The sequence below is a fragment of the Tachysurus vachellii genome, chromosome 4 (genome assembly GCF_030014155.1).
Source record: "Tachysurus vachellii isolate PV-2020 chromosome 4, HZAU_Pvac_v1, whole genome shotgun sequence".
NCBI lineage: Eukaryota > Metazoa > Chordata > Actinopteri > Siluriformes > Bagridae > Tachysurus > Tachysurus vachellii.
The window spans coordinates 16,916,909-16,939,195 of NC_083463.1; the positions used below are offsets into that span (position 1 = coordinate 16,916,909).

General features: G+C 36.0%; 1 protein-coding gene across 3 annotated transcripts; it reads right to left on the bottom strand.

Annotated features, from left to right (window-relative positions):
- Positions 1-4,623: 4,623 nt before the first annotated feature.
- On the bottom strand, positions 4,624-10,569 carry LOC132844544 (monocarboxylate transporter 1-like). 3 transcript variants are annotated; one of them, XM_060868087.1, is made up of 6 exons: positions 10,456-10,569; positions 9,369-9,435; positions 7,600-7,870; positions 5,924-6,067; positions 5,027-5,812; positions 4,624-4,836 (listed from the first exon to the last, which is right to left on the bottom strand). In XM_060868087.1, exons 3-6 carry the CDS (start codon positions 7,811-7,813, stop codon positions 4,640-4,642), a joined length of 1,341 nt encoding a protein of 446 aa, XP_060724070.1. In that variant the 5' UTR covers positions 7,814-7,870; positions 9,369-9,435; positions 10,456-10,569; the 3' UTR covers positions 4,624-4,639. The 3 variants fall into 3 exon arrangements, with proteins under 3 accessions (XP_060724070.1, XP_060724071.1, XP_060724072.1); XM_060868088.1 differs by lacking the exon at positions 9,369-9,435; XM_060868089.1 differs by lacking the exon at positions 9,369-9,435 and having other exon boundaries at positions 10,472-10,518.
- Positions 10,570-22,287: the final 11,718 nt, after the last annotated feature.

Consider the following 22,287-nt stretch of genomic DNA (forward strand, 5'->3'; position numbering starts at 1 on the left):
ATCAGGTATGGCAGGGTGGAAACATACTGTGCTGAGAAGTGACTTAGTATAGTTTTTTTCATCTGTATTTACTTTTTATGTGTACTTACTTGTCTACTTGCTGCTAATACTGTAGACTGTAACTTTTTTTCTGCTACTGCTACAATTTTTTTACAGGTTTACATTTTATTTACAAAATAATTTATATATTAGTTTTACATATATATTTGTATATACTGTATGTGTGTAACAAATGTATGTATATAGTGCTACTAGACATTTTCAATGTTTTATTTTTTATTATTAAAAACGGAAATACAGAAAATTACCTCATTTGCAGATTTGAGCAAGAAGGTGTGGGTGTTTTCTTTTTACTATGTTACTGTGTTTATATTGGAATTTTTATTTCTCTGTATGTTTGCTATTGGATGCTTGAATTTCATTGGGGATCAATAAAGTTTCTATCTATCTATCTATCTATCTATCTATCTATCTATCTATCTATCTATCTATCTATCTATCTATCTATCTATCTATCTGTTCTCATATTGATGTTTCTTTAATGCAATACATTAGTGCATATAGCTGTTTGGCTTAACACACCCTACTGTATATTTAAGTTGCTGGATGTAAGATTGTGGTACAAAAATGCTATTGTCAGCTGCTTGTTGAAAAATATTTAGTAATGTGGATTGTGCTGTGTTGTTCTTTACCTTGTAAATTAATCTCATGTCAGGAAGCATCAAATCCACACATGCAGTTTCCTCAGTTTAATATAAGCGTTAGCAGAATGAAAATGTTTGCATTTTAATGTGACTAAATGACAGATTACCACGTTAAACAACAAAATCTCTGAGCCACTCTGCTGCAAACTCACAGTCTAACAGGCATGAATTAGCCTACTAACTATAACTAGCTATCTAAAATATATTATAGAGGGAAAAATATTCCTGATCATATTTTCGATTTTTATTTGTATTTATTAACAGATCTGTTCTATTACTCATAGAAACAGACAAGAACTAGCAGTCAATCAGCTGTGTGTATGGCTTTCTCAACCGTTGAAGCAGAAGAGAGCTTACAACTCATCCAGTCTTCCAATCCTACCACCTGCCCACTGGATCCACTCCCGTCCACTATTCTCCAAACCATCTCACAAGACTTTCTGCCCTTCATCACAACAATCATCAATGGATCCCTAATATCTGGTCATGAGACCAACTACCTTCAAGAGAGAAAGGGTTATTCCATTCCTAAAAAAAACTTGGGATCTATAAGACATCAGTGACTACAGACCAGTATTACTTTTATCTTTTCTTTAAAAAATTCTTTAACGCTTTGTGTATAATCAACTGTCTGTCTATAGCTCTCACAGAACAACTTCCAAGATCCCAACCAGTCTGGTTTCAAAGCAGCACATTCCACAGAGACTGCCCTTTTGGTTGTCTCTGAAAAACTACATGCTGCTAGATCAGCCATGCTGGCATCTGTCCCCATCGTCCTCGACCTTTCACTGGTGTTTGATACAGTCAACCACAAGACTCTCTTGTCCACTCTCAGGAGTCTTGGAATTGGCGGATCAGCATGGGAATGGTTCGCTTCCTACCTGGAAGGTCGCTCATATTATGTACAGTAACATGGAGGGGAGTGACATCTGCTATATGCAGACTCTCCACTGGTGCCCCACAGGGCTCAGTACGTGGTCCTCTTCTTTTCTCTCTGTATACTCACGCTCTTGGTGAAGTTATTTCCTCACATGGGTTCTCTTACCACTGCTATGCTGATGAATCTCAACTCTTATTTTCCCTTTTGCCCTCAGATACCATGGCTTCTGCTTGTATCTCAGCATGCCTGACGAACATATCATTGTGAATGACAGCTCATCAGCTGAAACAATCTCAGCAAAACTGAACTGCTTATCAACCCAAGTGATTCATCCCCATGTCAGGATTGTGGAATAAGAGTAGGTATACAGCAAGACTCTTTTCTGTTCTGGCAAAAAAGGTGGTGGAATTAACTTCCCCTAGATGTCCGAACAGCTGAGTCACTGGCGTCAAACCACAGGTAAAGACCCACCTCTCTCAATTAGCGTGTTTTAAACGCTAAAAAAAAATAAAATAAAAACTGAACAGTTTAGATTGATGGTGTCCTAAGTCTGTAACCTAGAAAAACACCAGTTTTCATGTATTCATCAATAAAGACTTAAAAGCACTTTTGTATGTTGCTCTGGATAAAGGCATCTGCCAAATGCTGTAATTGTAAAAAGTTATACTAGGAAAGAAAAATTAAAAGGATTCAGGACTGACTGAGTTTATTCTTGCTGAATAGGTAAACCATTTATTTATTGTCAAATTCCATGTGAAACCAGTGAATGATTAACATTAAGTTAACATTTTCCCCCATTCACATATTTGATGCAAACCTCTGGATCTGTATCTGCATGATTTTATGCTTTTTATGCTGCCACATGATTGGCTGATTTGATATTTACATGACTGTGCAGGTGTACAGCTGTTTCTATAATGACCAGTGAGTGTATATTGTTACTTAATTAAGAATAAATGAACTTCAATTAAAGGTTATATTTTAGGGGTAAGTAAATTGTGTCTATAGCACTTTGGACAGTCAGAAAACATCTGGGATGACTTGATATAAATTTTTTTCAGATGAGTACATCTTGAGTATGAGTAGATTTTTGTCTGATACCAAATTAATAATGTATTTATTATTAAACAAATTATCAGGCATATTTTATTTACCCTTTTATGTTTCCCTTTTATAGGTAGTGTGCATAAAAAAGTTCACACACGTGCTTATGCTTTTAAACACATTTCTGTGGACATCTAGGAACATAGTATATTTCTTGCTTTCTTGCTTTAAGTTAAATGCATTGCTGATCTAGATTAGTAAGCTTGGCTTAAGTAGGGCTGCAATGAAAAAGAGTAGATTCTACTTCAGAAAATAACTTCTGTACAGCTGTTAGTAACAAACTCTTAATTTTTCAATATCAATAGCCCTCATTCTCCAACAGTAGCAGATCATTAAGAACAATATAATGGGAGAAAAGCTGTTATTTTCACTGAAGTAGATTTGTCTTTGGACATTTTTCCTCATGCCCAGCTAGTGTGTGGTTGCTATTCTGTGATGCTAGCAATACATTCTTTTACTGTGCTTTATGCTGAGGTTTGAATTTAATTTTAAGATGTTTAATATGATTGCTCGTAGATATGCCAATCAATTTTATGTTTGAGAGAATATTCTGTCCTCTAATGCATGGCATAAAGTGCACGGGTAAGTGGAATAGCAGCTGAAAATGCTTCTGAATACAGTAGATGAGTTTAAACATCTCCATACTGTACCTTGCAGATGAAGAAGGAAAAGATTTTAAAGCCTTATTTATCTGTGGTACCTTTCTATTTGTTTGTCTCTTCTTGCGGGATACTACGTCTCATTTGGAACAATACATTTTAAAATAGAGATACATTTTCCTATTTTACATTTAGAGATCATGATGGATACAATAATTTTTACTCAAATGCAATCTTTTTTGTTGTTTAATCAGTCATCATAGTATAACATTCCAAATAATGAATGATAAAGTCTTTAATGAAACTAAAAAAATAAACATCCCAATACTGTAAATAATCCAAACGGATTCAGTATACACAATTTATAGGTCACAATTTAATCCATGTACCACTGACAAATCTGAATACATGGATCTCCTGAATTATCTAAATTATCAAATAGGTAAAAATGAAGTAAATACTAAGAACATTATAGTGGGATATTAACCAGTCATTTTCATGCTTTTGTGGAAAAATCAATTGTTTTGCGCCACAGAACGTTTCTTTTTCAAAGGAATTTCTTCATGTTTGAAACAGTAATTAGAGAGAGCTTTTGTGTTTTTCTCTCTTTTTTGTTTTCAATGTGATAATCTCCCTGATTTGTCTTGCCACATTTATGATTTAAAATTAATAATCAACCAGGCCATCCTTAAAAAGAGTCTTGTTTGCCGTAAATCGACCGACCCTGTCAATTTAATACTGGTCGACTTTTTTTTTTTTTTTTTTTTTTTTTTTTTGGCTTTAAGTCTGACCGACTTGCCGGTTGTAAATTTGCGGTAAGACCGACCTTTTTTTTTTACTCACAAACAACTAATACAAAAGCAATACAATAATATTAACGGGTTCAGGCACCATAATATATCTAAAAAAAATCATTAAAACAGCTTGACACCGCTTTAACTTGGCACAAAGTTCTGGAAAATCTGCAGCATCAAAATAAGGTTTGCAATGATGCGCCCGAAGGCACGCGTTGAAGACCCAGTCAGTGACGTCACGATATGCTAATTTGTTTAAAGTCATACCTACGTAATCAACATCACCAAAATTGTACTTTTTTTTTTTTACATTGAAACTTGAAAAAAAAAATATAGACCTGCCTAGACCTTACTGTTACTGCAAACCAAAATATTTTTAAGGATGGCCTCATTTAATCAGTTTATTTTAAATCCACCTTATATTTAGACATTAGACACATTTAGACACCTTCCATTTGTTGCACACAGTTGATTACAAATTGCATACACTTTCATTAAATTAATTTTGCTTATTTTAGACATACAGAATCTCCTTTTTCAGTATCATTAGGTGCTTCCTTAGTTTGCAGTGTCTATGGTGGATTCTTCCTCTTTTCCTTCGATGGGTGATTTTCTAGCTTCCTCCTTTGCTTCCTTATCCAACAGCCTATAGTTAATGCCCATGCCAATGAAGAGGAACATGCTTGAAGCCAACAGGATAATTCCACAGCATATGTAAGTGTACTTGTAGTCATGGTAGATGTCATTAAATTTTCCTGTCAGTGAATATATATTAGATATTTACATTACTCTGCTTTATTCAGTATAATGATATAATTAGAAAGGTAAAAATGTAAAGCATGTTATATTAATTATAAAATAATCTACAGATGCTTGTCTTTGATGTTTACCATTACACTGTACTGTTGCACAATAACATAAAACAAATCTAAATTTCATACTTACCTAGCATGGGTGGGGCAAGTAACACTGGTACACTCTCCAAGATGGTGACTATGCCCACAGCACTGGAGAAACGCTGGGCTCCCACCAAGTCCATCAGGGTCTCAAACAGCACAGAACTCAGCCACCCAAACCCAAACCCAAAGAAAGCTGAATAGATCACAAATCCTAAATAATCCATTGCAAAGGGGGCAAGCAAGTGGCATACACCATTAAACAGGATGGAGGCTGCAAAAAAATACTGTATCCTGGGTCGCACCCATTTGGTGTTGGCAACTGTTCCCATGGATGGTCGCACCACCATGTCCACAAAGGCAAGTACTGAAAGCAGTGATGCAGCCTTATCATTTGAAATATTCTTTGTCTTGGCATAATTACTGAGGAATACCAGAGGAGTAAAAATACCACCAAACAGCACAATATTGCCTATGAGGTAGAGGAGAAATCCACGATGTTTGAAGAGAGACAGATCAATGAAACTGTGGATAATCTGCATTGTTGTCTTCTTCTCTCCATTAGCACTAAGCTCCTTCACAGCAGGTCTGGATTTTGGCCCAATAGGCCTCATGAGAGATCCAGCTACACAACAGTTAAGGAGAAGCCCACCCAGGATTAGGAAGCTACCCCTCCAACCAAACTGGTCATAACACCAATTGTTCAGAGGAGCTAAACTTGACATAATTACTGGGGTGCCAGCCATGGCAATACCATTAGCAAATGGCCTTCTTTTGTAAAAATATTTGCTAATCATTATAAGGGCTGGATTGAGATTGAACGCCAGTCCCAGACCTGTTAAGACATGATAACCAGATGAAAATGTTGCCCCTTTATAATATGATAGCTAATAAGATACCGTTTCATTTTTAACGTATTGGGTGAAATATGTTTCTTTTAACTCACCTCCTATCACACCTATAAAGAGATACAAAGCCTCCACTGTGTTGCAGAAAGATGCAGCAATGAGTCCAGCTCCCGAGAGAAAACCACCTAGTATCATTACTGGTCGACTGCCATACTTATTCACCAGGATACTGCTAATTGGACCTGTGGATAATAAGATAGGGAAGTGTAGTGATTAAACAATTTGATAGGTATACAATAAGATAAGGAAAGGCATTCATTAAAGGGAAAACTGTTTTGATATCTCACAGAATAGAATGGCTTCCCTTTTGAGGCACAATTTTCTTCCATATCATCTCAGGGTTTTTTGTCACTGTTTCCTCTAGCTCATCTATGGTTAAAAATTCTATGAAAAATAAAATTTAATTTAATTTAACTATTTGGCCCATTAAATCTTCAGGAGGAGGCCATTTTGTCCTTGTTTTGATGACTTAATAAAAACATGAACTACTCACTCTGAGCAGGCTGATATAAAGTCTAAAAGCAATTGACTAGAGCTGCAAATCTGAGGACACCTCAGTATCCAGGCATCCGGAAGCTACAGGTTGTAATCCAGATGCAGTCTTTTCAGATAAAATGTTTGTAATGCTTCGCTTTTGACTTATTGAACATTATCACTGAGCTGGGATCAAAAAATATACAACAGATTCATTATTGTTTGATTGATTGGTAGAATGGATATGAACTGCATATGGCATTGTAGTTACCAAGCTTTAAAGCTTTTATAGCTAGAACTGATTCAAATCCTGGTAGTGTTTGGAGTATTTCTTTATGTCCATCATATGGTCTTTCATTTTTCAACATATTAGATATTTATTGTTCCTTCTGTAGTTAATACAACGATCCATCGAAAAGAGAGAAGCCAAAAGGAAAATAAATGGAACTGTGAGGTAGCTAGAGGCAATGCTTCTTTCACAATCTGGATTAGAAAGAGATAAAACTGCTGCAGATCTGTACTCTTCTGTACTATTCAGTAGTAGGCTAGTGCATTGCTTGCCAAAGTTTCTCACTGTTTTAAACCTATTAACTTTGGTTGCATTCTAAATAGGATAAAATAAAATTAAATAATGTAAATTAATGATGTTGATGTGTTTTCTAGTGCCCTCATGTATAGTGTAGAAAGACACTGCATGACTGCTTTTGTGTGTTTTTTAAACATTGTCTGATAAGGTTTGCACTCAAAATCCTCTGTACTTTCACTATGAATTAAAGTATTTTTCTCTTATTCTCAATACAAACCAGAATATTATATAACCAGAATCAGAATATTATATAACCAGAATAGGGTATGGGCACTGCTATGGACAAATGTGATGTCTTTTTTTATAGGCTTACTCTGTGAAAGTGTATCATTGCATTGTCATGCTTAGTTTAATATTAAATGATGGTGTAGATATGTTGATGTGCAGTGGTAATATGTTGGTTATGGTTATGCCAATCATAAGGTTGCAAGCTGGAATCCCAGGTCCACCATGCTGCCATTGCTGGGCCCCTGAGCAAGGCCCTTAAGCTCAGTAGTTTAGTTTAGGCTCAGTTGTATTAAAAATGAAACAAAATAAAGTTCATAAAAAACAACAGTCGCTCTGGATAAGGGTGCCTGCTAAATGGTGTAAATGTTGTGTAGTGGAGAATTGACTTGAGAAATATCAGGGACTGAAAGAGAATTCATGTTTCACCTCCTGCATATATGAAGGATGCATTGATGGATGAGATCCATGAGACTTGGCTTGTGCTGGCATTAAAGATCAATTCAATATCTCTGAAGAATACAGTGACGCACTTTGGAAAGGCGAAAGCGAAACCGATAGAGATGAAGGCACCAGCCACCACCGCCCAACCCCAGCCTCCATCTGGTGGTGTATGTGACACAGGATCTTTGACAGCTGGCATTGACTTTGGGTTTTTGGTTGATCCACACCACACCGAGGATCAAACAGTTTTCTGTTTCTAGAGAGCAATGAAAATATTTCATTAACAAATACTTCCTTAGATCACTATTACCAAGTTTCATTTCACCACTCCTTCCATAACATGCCAAAAAGATTCCGTAACGTAATAAAGCTCTGTAGTGTATGTAATAAATATTTTTAAAAATTTTTTATATACAATTTCCACCTCTATTTTTCATATGAGGAGGAACTCATGGACACCTTGAAGCTATCTCCAAACTACAGGTTACCTGTCTTCTCTCATCCCTTAGTGACTTATATGTGAATGTTTTTGACACTTTTTTGAATCCATTCGGATCTCTGTGACTACTTGTCCTTTGCCTTATAAGAATAAAAGTATGGACAGCTGTTCATTACACATGTGCTTCTTGAATATCCCATTCCTGATTTAGTTCCCCCTGCAGTTATAACAACCTCCACAAGGCTTTCTACTAGATTTTGGAGTGTGGCTGAGGGGATTTGTGCTCATTCAGCCACAAGAGCCTTAGTGAGGTCAGGTATTGATGTTGAGTAAGAAGGCCTGGGGCTCAGTCATCATTCCAGTTTAATGTTCAGTGGGGTTGAGGTCAGGGACCTGTGCAGGCAACATTATTTTACTCCAGCATTGCCAAACTATATCTTCATTGACCATGCTTTTTTGCACTGTCATACTGAAACATACTGTAGTTGGGCTAACTTTTGCCAAACACACTGCATTTCTGATTTATTATGCATTACTCTGGGAGTTAGCTGTACCAGTGCAGTTTTTATTTACAATTTCCAAAAATGCTGGTCAGGGATTACAGCACATGGCTCACTGTTATGATTTCTGTTAACACTAGCAAGACCAAGAATGAGATGATACCAAGAAATATACAGTATATTTATAGGTTCTGTTTATAAGTAAAAATATGGTAAATGCAGGACATGACTAAGCAAAAACAATTTTCAGGACTGTGGTTTGGAGAGATCCCGAGAATGTATTTTCAGGTTATTATGGTTAAATATAATACCACTCTTATTACCATTACATTCTGGAAAGGAAATCTTGGTTTAATTGTTGACAATAAGTGACTAGTGTTTATCAAACACATTATGAAAAAAAAGACATTACTAGCTTGTTTCTGTAAATAATTAGCTATACTGATTGACAATTTATCATCACCACTAAAATAAATATTTAGTTGAGAAAACATGCACTAGAATATACCACTAGTTTTGAGCCAATCTAGTTGAGAATGAACCTTTCAAACATACAAATATGTTTATGTAATCTTTACATTTTACATTTCAAACTTTCTAGAATTAAGTCGACAAAAAAATGTAATTGGAAATCAGTACTGAGATACTGAGAACAAACTATCAAAAAAACAAAACAACAAAACAAAAAAAAAAACAGTTGACGTGAAGCTCCAACACAAAACAGAAAATATGACATGCAATAAATGGAATAAATGAAAATTACTAAACAGAACATAAACATGTATTTTAAGTATCATTTTTGTAATCAAAATTACATTATTTCAATAAAATTGGGCATAGTCCAGGGATAAGAAGTACACCAGTGGTTAGTCCAACAGAGACCTAAAAGTAAAAAATACATAAAAAGTAAAAAAGAAAAGTTCAACTAAAAATAAAAGCTAAAATCCATCCTTCAACTATTAGAAGCCCCTTTAAACCGGAACAAAAACCTTAGAGCTGTTCTCTATTTTTGATATAAACTAAGTTAACAGTTATATCCCTAAATAATATCAATCTGATTTGACACATTTATTTTAACATTAACCATTTAGTAGTTTCGTGAATCTATTATATTTAGTTAATGCAAAAGATGAAGAACTATATTATTTATGCAAAATGTATTTTGGTTGCTGGCAGTTATCAATCCAAACATTAGAAAGAATTTTCATAACATATGTGAACTACAACAAGAAAACAATACTTTAAATTACTACTTCTACTACTATTACACAGCTGCTTAGCACTTCTTTCAACTACTACTGCTACATCTAGTGCTGCTACTACTGCTAAGTGTTATTATTATAAATGAACAAATGAGTAAATGCATTGAGTTCTAAAAAGATCTAATCAAATACATCTATGTAATCAAATATAACATCATCACCAAAAAATGCACAGTTGACTCAACTCTGGATGACAATTTGGCAGAAAGATTTTAAATGAACTAATTAAATATTGTTTATCAAATATACATTCTTCAGTATAAGAACACATTTTTTATATTAGTTTTTTTTATATAATAAAATTATTATATAATAAAATATTTTATATGTATCTAACTTGAATTATACCTTTTTGCTTAAAAATTGTACTTTGAATTTTTATTTTTATAAACTGACTAATAATTGCCGAAACATACCAAAACTGTATTTTAACACGAATTTAACACACAAAGAACTTAAGAATTATATTCAAAAGTCTACATTAATCTTGTTTTAGATGTAATAAACCAAAGAAGTAATAAACCAAAGTGTTCTATGCAACAATTATTCTTTTTGTGGTTTTTGTACTGCATTTCCATTTTAGTGAATTACATTGACATTAGATGGTTAGAGATGTATATACAATAATATTCAGACATACCTCTATGGTTAGTTACCTTTATCCTTTCAATTGAACCACTTTATAATATAGGTTAATGTCCTATATAAAAACTAAACCGACTAGGCTTCTGGTGAAGTACAAGCCTTCTTAAATCCCCCACAATTTTAATCACTGCAAAGTCATGTGGCCTACTCATGCCAGTTAAAAACACATACTCATTTACTTTGAAATGTTGTGCCCTCATTGGCAATGTTTACATGAATGTTAATATTACTTGGAATATTTCATTTACAGTATTTGACAAATGACCTTGGATAGAGGAAAACATGGAAGATTCCACAGCTTATAATAGTAAAATAACAATTCCCTTTTTCAACTATAAGCAGCAATGCACTTTTTTAGTGGTTCTCAGGAGGTGGTCTATGATCTATGGTACACACCACCACAGTGGTCCTCACCCATAGGTATGACTAAGTGTCAATGTCTTGTCTGCCTCATTCTCTAATGTTCAAAGTGAGAGTAAGAGACAATTTATGTACTTTGCAGATATTGGGGCAACAATCTGGATTGCTTGAATTAACTACATTGACTTACATACTGTAATATCATACACAAAGATGCCGGCAAGCATTTTCCTCCTTGCTATTCATTCTTGCATATATGAGTCTTGGTCAAAAGCCAAGATGGCCTCATATTTGTGGAGAATGGTTCATTGTATTGTCAAAACTGTAGAGGTATTGAAGTTCTCAAAGGATTCTCAAGGATCAAAAACTAAAAAATATATACATTACATTTAAGATCCATATCTGTTTTCAATCTCTAAAATTAAACTGCACAGATAATCAGTTTTGTTTCTCATCAGCCTTGGAAACAGTATATTTGCTGTGCTGGCTATCACCATCAAAATGCATGACCTGTCCAATAGCTAGCATGAGTTCATCTTTATATTCTCCTATGGTCAGCATTTCCTGCTGAAACATTTGGTAGGTCAGCTGTAAAATGTTTCTAATGTCAAGTATGTTGGCTATAAAACACAGAAAACACTGAAAATGAGCTGTGCAGATATGCTTCAAGGTGTTTTCACACGTTTCAATGTTTTTTGCTCCACTCTTTTGTACAATTGCAGCAGCTTGACAACTGTCAAGTGCACAGAATATGCAAAAAAAAAAAAATCACCAATCGCAGTAGTAGTAGATTTGTTAGAATTACATTGTATGTACATACTGACATAAACATTACCCCATTTGTACAAACATTAGGTAACTTTGCCCTCCATTCATCCAAACCTAATGGTAGAGTAATGCTACAGCTTGACCAGCCACACTGTTCGTTTAGCACCCAGTTCATTTTATCCAAGGAACTCTCTATTGGTGTACACAATCTTCTCTTATCTGTCAAAAAGCAGGCCCAAAAATTCAGCTGATTTAAACTTTTCCCTCATATCCATACTCATATAATGTAATGTTTTTAATTTTTCTCATCCTCTCTTCACGTGAATGATACACCCCATTCAGTTTCACTCCTAGTTTTTTCTATAATGCAGTTTTGTCATCATATCAAAAACATTACACAGAGTCATCTGTTGTATCGTTTAATTCAAGCCATGGCACTACTTGAAGCCACTTCTCAGTTAAAACTGTTTTAATTCACACAGAGGTGGGATAATTTTGCTTAACGTCTGTTGTTTTTTTGGATATGTCTCACAGAATGACATTAGTCCTATGAATTGTTATGAAATGTTATCATATCATATAATTGTAGGGCCATCAATTGATTTATCAACTGATTGTAAAGAAAAGATGGCAAATGAAGCTGATTTATCTCATCAAAGCCCATAGCTCATTTCTCAGGTATGTGGGACAAAATACATTGAGCAAGACACTGGATAATCAACACCTTAACATTCTAATCATCTGAATCACTAGCTTTCTGGGATGAGATGAATGCCCCCTACTGGATACATTTACATTTCAAGTATTTGGCAGACACTCTTATACAGAGCGACTTTCAGACATTTATCTAACATTACAGTGTATACAAATAAGGGTAATGGGCCTTGCTGAAGGTGCCAGCATTGGTGGCTTTGTGGTTCAAACTCTCAGCTTTACAAGCAGTAGTCCAACAACTTAACCACTGAGCTTCCACTGTAAAAGTGATTGGACTACTACACTCTGCCTAATTGACTAGTGGAAAATCATATTTCCATTATGCTAAATGAAAAAATGTGAAGTGTGTCCAGAAAATAGCAACTCATGAACAAGATGAATATTTAATAAGGCAGCTAATTCTGTTAAAACCCTTGTATGTATAAGTTTCAGTGGCAAGCACTTATCCATCAGTCTGCACAGCTACTATTACCCTATTAACTGTTACCTAGTTATTCACTTATTCTGTGTTTTAGCACAGTAATTACTGTACCTTCCTGTTTCAGCCTCGACTCTCCCTCAGTGGCATCAGATTATTCCTCTGTTACAGGGATGAGTGTTCACCCTGGGGTCAGGGTATTTAACAAAACCCCAGGGAACTCATTTAAGCACTATATTGCTGCTGTCCTTTGGACTCTGTATGATAGTCTAGCATCAGCCAAAAACCCTGATAACCTCCTACATATTGAAAAATTCAAATTCATTCATCTTCAGTAACTGCTTTTTTCTGGTCAGGGTCATGCTAAAATTCTAATTCACAAAGGAAATTTATGCATGGCTGGCATTTACACACAGCCTGGTATTCAAAACATTAAGTTTAAACACAACAGTGCACAGCCTCACATTAATACAGGACTGCTGTGCTAATAGTGACAGTTGATAGTAAGAATGGTAAAATATCCAAGTTAACCAAGTTATCACTGCCTATGTGTTTAAATTCTGCCTGACAAAAATCCAATTATTATACTGGTATTCTGTGAGACTGGGTTGGGTATTCTTACATACCAGATACTGTGAATCAATCTTTTTTTTTTGATTGTGTTACAAAGATATATCAATTGACTTAACAGAATGTTAACCACTGAAATCCCACTTCATCTTTCAATAATTTCACCATATTATGAAGCACATTACTCATAAACCACTATGACTTATTCAGTCACTACAGTGGGAGGTAAATGAGAGTGAGAGATGTAAGTCTGATGTAAAACCTACAAAAAACACATGAGCAACACATTAAATGATGTCACCACAGAAAGTACTTTTGGTGCTATAAAGAAAAAAGAGAAAAAAAATACATGAATGCAAGAGCATTTTATTTTAAGAGCAAAAATAACAAAAAGTATGGTGCAGATGTAGGAGCAGTCACACGCACACACACACACACACACACACACACACACACACACACACACACACACTTTATCAACTAAATGTTTTATTCATGAACAATAGAACTAACGATGTTATGTGTGATGTAATTAAAGGTGTAGAAATCAAGTTGTGCAAAGAGCTTCCCTGGTTGTCTTGAACTTGTATTTTTGTGTTTTCTTTGTTGTATTAGCTAATTATCATTAACTACTGTGTATTAACTAATGCATTAATTAATTTCTTACATGGCTTTGGTTTAATAGTAATCCTAGCACCTGAGCTATGTATTTGTACATTTACATTACATCCCTGTCAACGTGTTCTTGATAAACAGAGACACTTCACTTCGAGTTACTCTGGATAAGAGCATCCGCCAAATGCTTTAACTGTGAATGTATGGTCCGATACTGCTGTTGGGCACAGCAAATCTTTGTTATTGTTCTGACATTTACTGTACTGTAGTTGTAAAACTTTTTTGTCACTCAGCCCTCACCTGTGTCATTTATTCTGTTCATGGTTGCTTCTCACAATAGAATTAGCCAATATGTATCGAGTTCAGAGGGCTGTGCATCACAATAATGAACATGAAAAACAATTCTGTCTCCATTTCCAACATCTGTTTCAGTGATAGAGACCCATGATTTGTTGTTTTGCTGCCTGGAGGCCTGTCTTGAAATGTTAATTTAAAGTTTTGTCTTAACAGCCAATATTTATGTAATCCTTGCTATGGAAACTCCTGTTGCATTATTAATTTGTGTTCTTTTGGCCAGTTTACTCACAACCTCATGCTGATTGTATTAGACAAGAAAACTAGCTGACAAGTCAAACTGAAGCCCATGTAAAATTTATTGTACAGGATATTTTTGTTAAGGTTTTATGCTGGAGGAATAAAGAATCAAGAAGATAAACATAAGCATTTTTCCCACTTGCAATGCCCTAGCAAGATTAAGTCTCTAGATCTGAGTCAGTATTTTTCCAATGAGGTCAAACACTAATTCCACTAAGAACAGGAAGGGTTAAGGTTCATGTTGGCATGGACAACAGAATACACTGCTGATCAACTCCCTCTCTATTAGGCCTGTTATCAGGATCAACTGGACTGTTTAACACAACTGCAATTAGAATTCACCTATTATGTATCCTGTTTTCTTTCACATATGTGTTACATACATATATACATTAAATGCAGACATAGGGAGAACACGTAAACCCCCACACAGACAAGCCAACACGTTTAAATGTATTGTTGTAGTCAATTACAAAAATTAAACCTATTATGAAATCCAATAATGTTTGTGACTTGTTATCAGCCAAACAATATAAGATATGAGAAATCAGTTTATAAAGAATAAAAGTTTGCATAGTAAAGTGTAAAACATTTACTTTTCATGTTTACTGTCATTCTTCAGGAGGTAATCATGATTTGGAACATTGTGTGTGTGTGTGTGTGTGTGTGTGTGTGTGTGTGTGTGTGTGTGTGTGTGTGTGTGTGTGTGTGTGTGTGTGTGTGTGTGTGTGTGCTGCTGGATGGTGCTGTGGCTTTTGCATCTGGGGATCAATTCCTGGTCAAATATTAGTCAAAGATAACACAAATAAACAGACATGCAGTTTTTAAATGAATGTTTTTATTATTAAGAGACAATAAAATCAAAACCCGCATGGCCCAGTGTGAAAAAGTGTTAGCCCCCTCCCTTAAAACTTTACTGTGGTTTATCACACCTGAGCTCAATTTCTTTAGCCAAACCCAGGACTGATTACTGCCACACCTGAGTTCACAATCAAGAAATCACGTACTGTAAATAAGACCTGACTGACAACGTGAAGTAGACCAAAAGATCCTCAAAAGCTATACATCATGCTGAGATCCAAAGAAATTCAGGAACAAATGAGAAAGTAAGTAATTGAGATCTATTAGTCTGGAAAAAGGTTATAAAGCCATTTCTAAAGTTTTGAGACTCCAGCAAACCACAGTGAGAGCCATTATCCACAAATGGCAAAAACATGGAACAGTGGTGAACCTTCCCAGGAGTGGACGACCGACCAAAATTACCCCAAGAGCGCAGCGACGACTCATCTGAGATGTCACAAAAGACCCTACAACAACATCCAAAGAACTGCAGGCCTTACTTGCCTCAGTTAAGGTCGGTGTTCATGACTACACCATAAGACAGAGACTGGTTCCAAGACAAAAACCACTGCAAAAAGAACATAAAGGCTCATTTCAGATTTGCCAGAAAACATCTTGATGATCCCCAAGAATTTTAGGAAAATACTCTGTAGGCTGATGAAACAAATGTTTAACTTTTTGGAAGGTGTGTGCCCCATTACATCTGGTGTAAAAGTAAAACTGAATTTCAGAAAAAGAACATCATACCAGCACAAAAATGTGGTGGTGGTAGTGTGATGGTCTGGGGCTGTTTTGTTGCTTCAGTACAAGACATGCTGTGATAAATGGAAATGAAGCAAACTTGGGTTCTGCAGCAGGACAATGATCCAAAACACACCAGCAATTCCACCTCTGAATGGCTGAAGAAAAACAAAATGAAGACTTTGGAGTGGTCTAGTCAAAGTCCTGACCTGAGACCTATTGTGATGCTGTGGCATGACCTTAAAAAGGCAAAAACTCTCCAATGTGGCTGAATTACAACAATTCTGCAAACATGAGTGGACCAAAATTCCTTCACAGCGCTGTATCAGGCTCATTGCAAATTATCGCAAATGCTTGATTGCAGTTCTTGCTGCTAAGGGTGGCCCAACCAGTTATTAGGTTTAGGGGCAAACACTTTTTGGATTTTGTTTTCCCTTAATAATAAAAACCTTTTTTTAAAAACTGCATGTTGTGTTTACTTGTGTTATCTTTGACTAATATTTAAATTAGTTTGATGATCTGGAACATTAAAGTGTGACAAACATGCAAAGAAACTAAGAAATCAGGAAGGAAGCAAACACTTTTTTACACCACTGTATATATGCTACTGCTACAGAAGACCTGGAAATACTTCAGTACTGTATATGATCAATAATGCAACAAGAAGAAAGTGCCATCCATGGAGAAGACATCTGTGGAAGCTAAGCTCAAGAAATTCCGGAGGGAGGTTAGTCAGCTGACATCTGAGATACAGAGGGGTGTCATAAAGGACAAGTCCTGGATGGAAAAGAAGTACAACAAGATGTCCATAGGTAAGGATCTAGAGACAAGCAAAGACCTACAGTTCTGTTAGCTATCCTGAAGAGGTACTGTACACCAGAGAAGCAGAGTCCAAGAGAATAAATGGCCCCTTCTCTAAAGATCCTTCTAGTGTGCACTCCCAGCTAAAAGGGAATAACAGCACAAAGAAAGGCCCACCCAGAGGAACGACAATACTGGAAGGACATATGTGAGAAAGAGGCATTTTAACTCCAAAGCCAAGTGGCTGTACGTACAGTAAGAGAGGACTCCCAGAATAAGAACCAGACATCATCACAAAGGCAAACAATGAGTGTTAGGCATGAAGAACTGGAAACTCACGAGATCTGACATGAGCCACATCTACTGGCAGAAGAAAGCAATGGCACTCCATTGTAACTTGCCATCACAAATGAGTGAGTAGCAACAGGCACTTGCCCAGAATGGTGAACATGGTCAGGAAAACCCTAATCATGATGAATCCAAAAGGGTACAACACATTTAAAATATTGACAGATAACCTAATTCTCCACAAAATGGAAGCTCCTCTCAGGCATACTAATAACTAAGTTAATGGATGGAAGCTATCTTAAAAAAAAACAAACAAACCCCAAACATCCGAACCCAGCTAAAGTTTGAAAGCAAACAAGCAAACAAACAAAAAAACCCAGTCTCCCAAAAACATGTGGAATAATATATTATTATCTGATGAGACATAATAACCAAAATATATGTGTGATGCAAAAAAAAACAATCAAACAAACACAAAAAGCACACAATCCCCACAGTGAAGCATGGTGGCAGCGGCATTATGCGTTGGGGCTACTTTTCTTTAGCTGGAACTGGGGCATTAATGAGGGTAAAGGGATAATGAACAATTTCAAATGCTAGTCAATTTTGGCTCAAAACTTTAAAGCTTCTAGTAAAACACTTAAGATGAAGGACTTTTACCTTTCAGCATGACAATGACACAAAATACACTTACAGACACAAAATTCCACATTAACAGAGGAATGGCTTCACAAAAAAAAGATCAGATTTTTGGAATGGCCAAGCTGGAGTGCAGATCTAAATCCAATTGAAAATCTGTGTGGTGAAATGAAGAAGGCTGTGCACAGGAGATACCCAGTCAATTTGTCAGTCTAGGAATGATTTTGTAAAAAAATATTTTCAAGTTTAATATTAATTATAGGTCAAGTTGTGCCAGCTGATTGACACTTAGCCACAAAGATTCAATGGTGTGATAAAATCTAAGTATTCATTTCGGGGTGTGTGCACTTATGCAAAAAGGTTATTAAACATTTCTTTTATTACCCTGAATTATTCTTAGTGTTTTTAACTTTATGTAGGTTTTAGTTTCAGAATAAAGATGGAAAAGGTTTTGACATGATTTATCTTGATTCAATAATTTACAAAACTAAAAGCTGCTAGGCAGAATAAGATTCAAGTGATCAATTTGTATGCCAGGCATTAGATACAGTACCCAGATGGAATAGTAAGCTGGTCACAGGTAGAAATAGATGACACTGATGTTAAGACACAAAAACCCTTCACAGAGGTTTCCACAAAATGTCCAGCACCCCAAGCAATGAATTGAAGGAAGGCAAGGATTAGTCAGTGTCAGAGCCATTATCTAGCATGAAACACGGAGCATCCTTGACTACCTCTGGAAGATGGCCCCACAGAATTAACTGCTAAGAGAGTGCCTCAGGCAACATAAGACAGGGTGATGAGGTGGAAGAGAAAATATCATGGAAGACCAAGCTCTTCTATAGGATGTATCATTGGCAGATAAAGGAAGTGGCTGACATCAAGAAGTATGATGGGCTGAAGGAACAACTGGAACAAATGTGAAAGGTGAAGTCCAAAGTGAACCCAGCTTTAACAGGAGCATTATAGGCTGTGACCCACAACCTGGGAGAGTGGCTAGGAGATTCCAGGTACAACATCTGAGGTCTCTGTACAAATAGCAGTTGTAGAAGTGCTAGAAACAGCTACAGTAAGAACAGATAAGGGTTTTTTGTCCCCCTCAACATTTATATTTATTTGGGCAAATCAGGTTTGTCAAATTTTGCATGTAATTTGCTCACTTACAAAACATATACAGTCTTTAGGTGATGCTAGAATTAAATGGTTTATTCCACTGGAACACTGAGAAACATATTTAACACTTTGATGGAATATAGGTTTTCTATGGAAACAGCGTTAAATAAATAAATTCAATAGTTATCAACATTTCCTTTCCATATCCTTAGAGAAATAAAGTACATGCATTTTTGTTCTGAATATAGAATTGAGAAAAAAATATTTAAATAGATATTAGCTATACTGATGTGTGTTTCCACTATAGTAGCTGTAGTTTATAGGGTTTATGAAAACAATTGACATTTGTCCAGAAATACTGTATGTACTTTATATCAAGAAACAAGATTTGATGGGTATGACGTGTCATATTTGAATTTTTTTAATTTCAGATATGTGCTGGTCATGAATGGAGAACAAAAACGTGGCATAGACATGTTATATTGTTTATTTAAAATATTTGAGAAATGATTTTTACCAAAGTAATTACTTCTGCCTGTAGTATCTTTGTAATAGTTTTGTGAATAAATTATTGTAGTCAGAGTAGACAAAGGAAATTCTTGCAGATATTGAAAACTACACATTGACAGTAACTCAAGCTCTGGATTGAATAATACCTGCTGTGCCACCATACAGTACTACCACCTTACAGTATATTATTCTTATTATTTTGTTATTAATTATTTACAATTGCACCATTTTAAACTCAATTTAACATCTGTTGCTCTACCACCCTGTATGAGCAACACAATAAAGAGGAACAGGAGGTAGTAAATTACAAAGCAAATGGTGTGTATAGGACTGAAAGCCTTTGGGAATGTGTCATGCTGGAGGTGGCCAGGTCACATGAATACAGAAGTTGTCCTGGGGCTTTGCCTGAGCCTTGTCTGTTCTTTATTTGTTTAGCTACCTGGTCGGCAACACTCACGGAGGGACAGATCTAGAATGGCAAACAGCGGTCTTCTGCACAATAGGGGATGTGCAGGTACTTCAGAGAGGGAGACAGAGAGGGCAAGTCAATGGCAGATTCAGAAAGACCAGTGTGATGCTGGAACTCTTACAAACACTGTGGCAGTATGTGGTTACTTTCACTCTGTGGCAAACCTAATCAATGGAGATGGTTGTGGTGTGACATTTGTTTATCTCACAGTAACTTCACATCATTCATTCATCCATTCTCACATAGAGACAGCAATATTTCAGCACCAGCTTTCAAATATGTAAATAAGCAAATGCTTAAATTCAGAGCTCTAATGTATTGTGTACATGTGGTTGCTGGGAACCAGCATATTGCTTAGAGACTGAAACCATAAGCACTTTAAGGGGGTTCTTGTAGTTAACAGTACTGATATATTCCTTATTCTCCCTCACTGTGTATTGCTGTATGCAATAGATAGCAAGGGAGTATTCATAAAATACTTTCTACCAATGAGCAGACATGATAATAGTCTCCATTTTAAACTGACAAAGGTGCCACAAGCCTGAAGGGAGCTTTATCTGACATGATTTCTGCTTGTTCTTCTCAGTATGCCACTGGTACAGAGACTCAGGTTTTAAAAAAGGTCAAACAATTAAATAGAGGGAAAGAGCATGCAGAGAAATGAGCAAAGGTATTCAGTTGAAAAAATAAACATAAATTCTTTGCTTAATGGGAGAGGGTTATTGCTATTTGTTGGAATAAAAATAAGGTTTGCACTTAAAGGTTGAGGTTAATTTCCTGTGTTACCTACCACATGCTATCTGATTTTGACTGTGTGCTCACAGCCTAGCATTTTCTCTGGATTATGCCAGCTTTTATTTAAATGTCATGGTCCACTGGGGCTGTCTAGTGGAGACTCATACGCTGAAGACGTTCAAAGCAGTCCGGATGTCAGAGTGTTGGATAGGTTTAGAGACAAGGGACAGAATCCACATCTGAGCTGGCAGCTGGAAAGGTCATTGTAAGAAATGAATCCAGGAAACTTTGGAGACACAAGTTCTCATATTAAACAGTGTAGTTACAATAATGTAAACAAATGATACAGTCTCCCAAATGTATGGCAATACTGTCTGCTTTTCCAAATTCTAAGGTCATAAGATCATATTGCAATATTTTTATTATTATTATTAGTAGTAGTAGTAGTAGTAGTAGTAGTAGTAGTAGTAGTAGTAAACAATGAACTAGTAATAAACAAAAGACCTGAATCAGTGGTTAGACTCTGTGTCTTTTATTGCCTCTGCAATAATTAATTTCATGCAAATGCTGAAAAAAAAAAACAAGCCAGCTCTATCCTTTTGGTAAGAGATGTCCAAAAATTTTGTCAAACTAATTGATGGCTTCATTAGATCCCAATCAGAGCATTTCAAGTGCCCTCAAGCCCAAAGAAACTCATTCCTTTGCATTTGAGGACAAAGCTTGGGAAACAGAGTTTTACTGTGGAGGAGATTGCATTTACGGCACCTCTAGAGGGACAGTGTCTGCCAGGACCATAATGCAGATAAAGTGCATTCTAGGGCTAATGCTATGGAGATGGATTGTGGGACAATAGCCTTATAACTGTTTGCAAAGGGTGCAAAGCTGTGAAAGATGGGACAGCAAACTTTTCAGATACAGCATAAGGCCTTCAACTTCCAAGTGCAGTAGCTCCAAATGAATCATATACATTCTTGGGGGGTGGGGTGAAGATTATAACAAAATTACACACATACAACAGCTCAGACAAGGAAGGTATCGCGAAGAGTTTACATGTCCACTTTGTAAACTATGACAAAGCAGTATGTACTCATATACAGAAGTTACTCTCAAACAAGTATGACCAGAAAGCTATTTTTATCATATTTAGCCCCAATAATCAGGGCTTAAATATTACAAAAAAGGTATAGACCTGTATACAATACTTCACCAATGTACTTGATCCTTGCACATAGTACGAATATGACAAAATCAGTCTTCTTTTCTCTGTTCAATAGTAGGCACTTTGACCAAGTGCTATATCTTCACTATATGTCATAATGTGGTAAAAGCATCGCATGTGCTAATAACAATGATAATGTTAAAATACGGTCTGATTATTTTGTGTGATTATTATTTCTAGATACAAATTATTTTTAATCTGTAGAGGGCACTGGGCATTATAACTCCATGCCATATTCACATCTACATATACGGTTACATGGCTCTGTAGTAATAACAGCTGTAATGATTGTGCATTGGTGTGTGTCTGCATTAATCTGAGGGGAAATAGTGTGGGACTGACTGCTTGCCATTTAATGACTAATGTGCAGACGTGATGGCGCACACACAGGTGATTTACCACTGCCACAGAAATTTGCAGAAGAGAGAGGCAG